This window comes from Alligator sinensis, unplaced genomic scaffold, assembly GCF_000455745.1.
Source record: "Alligator sinensis unplaced genomic scaffold, ASM45574v1 scaffold647_2, whole genome shotgun sequence".
NCBI lineage: Eukaryota > Metazoa > Chordata > Crocodylia > Alligatoridae > Alligator > Alligator sinensis.
Genome location: NW_005841832.1, coordinates 3,522,498 through 3,528,895, shown reverse-complemented (window position 1 = coordinate 3,528,895; position 6,398 = coordinate 3,522,498). Strand labels below are relative to the sequence as shown.

At 58.2% G+C, this 6,398-nt stretch overlaps 1 protein-coding gene across 2 annotated transcripts in view; it reads left to right on the top strand.

Annotated features, from left to right (window-relative positions):
* Nucleotides 1-3,005, top strand: part of TMEM150B (transmembrane protein 150B) — a 4,259-nt gene extending 1,254 nt beyond the window's left edge. For both annotated transcript variants that reach the window (XM_006015065.3, XM_025197605.1), the window contains exons 2-7: nt 685-761; nt 1,026-1,085; nt 1,207-1,274; nt 1,368-1,495; nt 1,743-1,920; nt 2,173-3,005. In XM_006015065.3, the coding sequence (XP_006015127.1) occupies nt 685-761; nt 1,026-1,085; nt 1,207-1,274; nt 1,368-1,495; nt 1,743-1,920; nt 2,173-2,372 (711 nt within the window). In that variant the 3' untranslated portion in view covers nt 2,373-3,005. The remainder of the gene's footprint in view (nt 1-684; nt 762-1,025; nt 1,086-1,206; nt 1,275-1,367; nt 1,496-1,742; nt 1,921-2,172) is intronic.
* Nucleotides 3,006-6,398: the final 3,393 nt, after the last annotated feature.

Sequence of the window (6,398 nt, the reverse complement as noted above, 5' to 3'; positions counted from 1 at the left end):
GGGGGGGGCATTGGCAGGGGCTAGGTGGAAGTGCCTGGATGCCCCTAGCCAGCCTGGCTGTACGGCAGACTTGGGGAGGGGGGCAGATTTCCCAGGGCAAGCTTAGGGGTTAGGACGGCACCAGAGACATCCCAGCATAGGAGAGCTGCCCCAAGCAGGTAAGCGAAGAACCAGATCTGGCTGCCATGGGGGTGGAGTGGGGTGGGGAAGGAGTCAGGGATGGCTTCTGGCATGGGACCCAGGAGTCCTGGCTTCTGCTCCCCATCCTAATCACTACAGCCCCTTCCTTCCTTCCAGGGCTGGGCTAGAGCCCAGGTGTCCTGGCTCCTGGCTCTTCTCACATTGGATCTCTCTCAGCAGAGATCAGTTGGTCCAAACTCATCCTGACTGAATGCCCTGATCCCACTTGCCTCCTACAGCCTGGCTGCCTTGGGAGATGCCCCTTGCTCCCTTTCTTTGAGGGGTGGCACATAGGTCCCCCATCCCCATCAGGGGGAGGAGGACCCCCAAAGTTGACACCTGAGAGGCCCTGTGACTTTAAACTCTAAGGGATGGGGAGTATATGGGGTGCAGGACTAGGGCTGTCCCCCATGTATAACAACCCCCCCTACAGGACTGGGAACCCCCTGCTTAGTATGAAGGGATGGGGGCTGTCTAACTATCTTTCTTCTCCCCGCAACCCAGGTGACCTTGGCCATGTTGATCTGGGCCCTGCTCCCCGTGGTGCTAGCCGTGGGGGCTGCCATTGGCTTCTGGGTCGTGTGAGTAATGGAGGAGCTTCCTGCCCGCCCCCCCCGCGCGCATTCGGTTGGGACCCAGGGTCCCGGCTTCCCCTCCCCATTCCAGTCATCACACCCTTCTTCCTCCTGGAGCTTGGATTAGGAACTTTCCCCTCCAGGGGGGCCCTCCAGAGCAGACACTCACTGGCTGTGAGTATGGGTGTAGGGTAGGGGTTGTGCCCACTAGACTCTGGCCTCCACCCCATAGCATGTGCCCTTAAGGCCTCTGCTCTGTCCCCCTCACAGGTATGCCATGGCCGTGGCCAATGGGTCCGTGAACATCACCGTCGTGTTCCCCTACATAAGGTAGGTGGGGGAAAACAGCCCTCAGCCCCCCTGGATCCCTCTGGGACCTCTCCACAGGCCTGGGGCCGCATGTAGGGCATGGGGGCACATGTGGCTGATGGCCTCTTCCCTCTTCCCCCAGCACCTGTGGCTCCTTCCCACCCCAGAGCTGCATCTTCGGTCAAGTGCTCAACTTGGGGGCTTTTGTAGGTAAGTGATGTCGGCCTGGGGCAGGGGTGGTCACGGGGCAGAGGCCTATCCTCCGCTGCTGATCTGTGCACCTGCTCCCACCCCATTACCCAGTGGTCTGGATCTCGGTCCTGAAGTACCAGCACGTGCGGGAGTATGGCTGTCACAGTGCCCTGAACACCACTGGACTCGTGCTGGGGCTGCTGTGTGCACTGGGTGCCTCCATCGTGGGCAACTTCCAGGTGAGTGGCAGGAAGATGCAGTGCCCAGGGGGTGGGGGGCTGTGCAGGGATAGATGGGGAGGGGGACTTTGCAGGGGGGAGTCCTGGAATGGAGTGGAGGGGGAGACTGTTGGGGGGAGCAGGGTAGGGATAGAGGAGCTGGGCAGGGTGATGTGGGGTGATAGCTGGACAGGGGGCACCATGCTGGGAGCAGGGGCTGAGCATGGGCAGCTTTCCAAGCTCCTCCTGGCCTCTCTGCCCACCCCAGCAAAGTAACCAGCTGGAGACCCACCTAGTGGGTGCCTTCCTGGCTTTTGCGGTGGGTGTCGGGTACTTCTGGGTCCAGGCTATCCTGACTTATCGGGTGACCCCACGGCACGGTGGGAACTGGATCGGACCAATCAGGATCTTTCTCTGTGCAGGCAGCACCACTTTCCTCGTGGCCAGTATCCTTCTGAGCAAGGGGCACTGATAGGGCTGGGGAGCAGGGAGCTATGGGTTGTGAGAAAGGGCCACCAGCAGGGCTGGGGTGGGGTGGGGAGGGAGCCTGGGAACTGCGGGTTGGGAGTGAGCCTGGGAACTGCGGGTTGGGAGTGAGGGGCACCAGCAGGGCTGGGGGGGCCCAGGGCTGGGGGACAGGGCAGGAGCACAGGGCTGGGGGCCCCCAGCATGACGTTGGCACCTTGATGTTGGCACAGTGGTGACCCTGCACATGCTGGGCTTGCGGTCGGTGGCCGCGGGCTGTGAGTGGGCCTTGGCCATGACCCTCTTCCTGCTCTTCGGGCTTTTTGCTGTGGAGTTCCGGCATGTCACTGGCTGCTCCCTGCGGCTGCAACGCCCCATGCCCACCCACACCCATGAGCTGGTGACGGCCTCCAACCCCACCCTGGCACTCTAGGCTCCTCCCCAGCTAGAGCCCCCTGCTGGGCAGAGGGCATGCCCCCCTTACACTCCTTCTCCAATGGATGGGGTGGGGGGTATGGCTTGGGGCCATTTTCATGTCATCCAGGCTGTACTGGGCCCAGCTTGACCCATGGCCAGGGTAGAGATGACAGCCCTCATTTCCCTCTCGAGCAGGGGAATCACCTCCCCCTCTCACCTTAGTCTGAGTCCCACTGCTTGGAGGGGAAAGACAGGGGCCTCCTGTGACCCTGCTGGGCTGGATCACCTCCCAACATAGGACTGGATCACCCTCCCACACAGGTTGGATCATGCCCCCCACACAGACTGGATTACTCCCACACATGGACTGGATCTCCCACCCCACAATAAGCATGGACTGAATCACTGCCACACAGGTTGGATCATGCCCCTGCCATGGACTGGGTCCCTCTCCACAAGCTGGATCACCCCGACATGAGTTCTATCACCTCCCCACCCACAACAGGCTGGATCAATGCTTCTCATGTGGACTGGATTACCTGCCTCCCTCCCACAGACTGAACTACCCCCGAAACACAGACTGGACCCTCCAACACATGGACAGATTTCCAACTCCCCCAGCACTGCTGTGAGTTCTCCCCCCAGGATGAGGCTCTAATAAACATTTCTAACTTCTGGCCCCTGCTGCCCTGGGATGGAGCACAGGCCAGGGCATGGCAGTGGCATCCACAGGGTGCAGAGCTGGTGTGGGGAGGTGCCTAGCTGGGAAAGGCAGTGCCCTCACAAACACCTCCCCCTACCTGCAGGCCTGCAAGGAACCTGTTTCCCACCCACTCCCAACCCTCTAGGAGTAGCTGTGCCTGCCATAGGGCCCTTGGGTGCCCTCAGTTTGTAGGGGCAGCGTGGGGGCCAGAGCAGGGGTGGGGGTGGGATTGGAGGTCCAACAGAGGCAGGATTCTGAAGGGACTGACTGGTGGGGGGAGAACAGACTGAGCCAGGCCCCCACGAAGGGGGTGGGGGGCGGGAGATTGGTTTTATGTTCATTTTTTGTATTTGTTGTTGTTTTTAGAGCATATTGAGACCCCAGAGAGAGGCATGGGGGAGGTGGGGTGGATGGACAGATGGGGGCAGTCAGACAGATGGGAAGACAGACAGGAGGGAGGGGGTGGCGGCATAGGGAAGAGGGGTAGATACAGTTCTCTCAGGATTGGGCACGCCAGCATGCGATTGAGCTCACCCCAAAACTAACCTGGGGGCAGGGGATGAGGGGTGAGGTGGGGTGAGGGGGAGCCTGGATGGATCCCTTCTGAGTTGCGTGCAGGTGCCCCTCACTCCCAACCTGCAGCCCCTGCTGGGGTCCCTCATTCCCAGTTCCTTAAGGGATCTGTGCTGTCCTCCACCTCCCCTCCTTCCCCCGCCCGCAAGCCGTGGTGGGGTCCCATTGAATGTCTCATCCTAAACAGCCTCCCCTCAGTGCACCCCACCCCAGAGGCAGCTGCACCTCAGCACTGAGTGGGAAGTTTCGGCCTTTGCTTCCCTCCCCCCACATCATCTTCTCCCCCCTCCCAGGCTCAGAACTCCTGTGGGGGACTGGGACCCATTTTCCAGCACTCCCCACTCCACCCCCAAGTTCTGTCCCATGTCAGCTCCTGTCCTAGCTGAGGTCCCTGACCTAGCAAAGGAACTTAAGACCCAAGCAATTTGTCACACCAATTGGCAACAGGTCCTGGAGCCAGAGAAAGGCAGCACATGTGTGAACAATGAGGGGTTAAATGAGGTGGGGGTCAAACCCATTCCCTCCACCTCTTGCCTCATCCATGAGGTGCAAGACCCCAGGCTCTGTTTGAACCTGTTTTGTGGGACCAGTTCCCCACCTCCGTGTGAATGCTCTTCATCTGGATCAAGAAGGGAGGCTGGTTTCTGATGGAGGGAGCCAAGAACCAGGTGCCTCTCCTGACTTGGGCTAAGGATCGTCACATGGAGGATCTTCACATAGACCCAATGTAAGTGTTTCCGCCTGTCATCCCCAGAGATGGCTGCATCTCAGTGCCAGACAAGGGGTCCCTGTATAAACAGCCTCTGACATGCCCCACCCCAGATTCAACTGCATCTCAGCACTCATCTCCTGTTCCCAGCCCAGGACTGAGTCCCCAGCCCAGGGCTGAGAGTCCCCGGGGCCCTCCCTGGTGCTAATCAGCAATTAACCTGCCATCAAAGGTCACCTTTGTTCCTAGTAGTGCCTGGGAAGCCAAAGGGCCAACATCTTCCTAATCCAAGGTGAATGCATCAACACACAGCACTGCTCACCCAGTTCAACTCCAGGGGCTGGGACAGCTGGTTCCTGCCTTTCTGGCATTAACACAGGAAACAATCTGGTCTTAGCCAGGCCTAAACACACAAATGTTGCTGGTCTTGCTCACTCTCCCATCAACTGGGAGGTTATGGTGGGGTTGGAAGATCATACCCCCACCCCAACAGCCAGCAGAGAGGGTGCAGGGCTAAGATCTGGATTAGCTGCCCCCAGAGCTGAGGTGCCCCTGGTTTGGTGGAAGGAGGTGATAACTCGACTTCAAGCCTGGGTAACTCTGGGAGTGGAAAAATACCCTCATCAATGGAGCTAGATGGGTTCTGACCCTCCTTTCACCCACGCCCCTGGGTTGGAAAGCTGCTTGATGTCCTGCTCCTAGTTCTGGTCCTGTCTACACTGCAGTTCTGGCTTTCCCTTCCAACCTGGCCTCATACCTGTTTTCCTCTCTGGTGGGCTGGTGGTGGGGAATGGGCAAGTTAATTGAGTGTAGATGTTCCCAGCTGCTGAACTGTGCTGCGTGATGAAGTGTTCATACAGGGCCTGTTAGCCCCCTTGGACTAACACCCCTCAAAGTAACAGCTTATACCCTTTCCTCTGTTAAAATCCCTAAGGGTTACGGTGGGGGTTATGCATCTAGAAAGCCTCCTTGGGCTACACATCGGTGTGACACCATATGAACCTCAGCTCTAAGCCTTGCCTCTCCCAGCCCTTCCCTGAGCTTGTTCCTACTTTATCTGACACCGAACCTCCGTGCACCTGGCTTGAAACCAGATTCTGGAAAGCATCGAGTATAAATGGACCCTGGTACCGAAATACACCCTTACAGGCAGTGAGTGGTGCTGGAGGGGGTGTGCATGTGTGTGAAAGCCCCACACAGCTGCATCCACACCTGCTTTGCAAAGCCACAAGCCCCTCCCTGGAAACAAGCCCAAAGAGTTTCCAGTGTCATCACTGAACTGGTTTCCAGTGCCACCAGCTCAGCCAATGGTGCCTGTGACTCCTCTTCTGTCTGGGAGTAAATCCAAATTCTTACCACCACCCTGTCCCCTCCAGGCAAACTGAAAGGGGTAAATTCAACTGGGTTACCAGTGCATAGATATATCTCAATTTGGCCACATCTCAATCAGCACCAGTGGGTGGGAGGACTGGGATCCCAGTTCAGACGAAACCCAGAGCAGGGAGGTTGGCAAAGCAGCTAGTGCCGTGGGGGCCCAGTCTGGGCAGGGGTGTTTGGAGGAACCTAACTAAGGGAATTCCCAGTCATGAAGAAGCTGCTAAGCAAGGGAGGCTGGGCTAGGAGGAGTGATACACACTGCTACAAACTGGCCTTCTATACAGAAACTGGTCAGGACAGCTCACCTGACTTGATTCAAAGCTAAACTGGATTAAACTTGCCCTGTGTGCTCCTGATTTAAGCATCCTGTGTTGGGGTTAGAGATCCTTAAGGAATCTGGAGAGATGAACCAGATGGACCATCTGACCATCTCGATCCTCCCAGTCTCAGGCTATGGGCTGAGAAGGGACAGGAGGATCTATGTGGTCAACCAAAGACTGCAGCGCTGGTGTCGTCAGGAAGGCTTTGGCTTTCATGACCACAGCCCGCTCTTTGGCGAGAGAGGCAGCGAGCTGCTGGGAAGGGATGGCCTCCACCTCTCTCCCCTAGGGAGAAGGCTCTTCTCAGCCAGACTGGCTGACCTGCTCCACCGGGCTTTAAACTAAGCCCATTGGGGGACG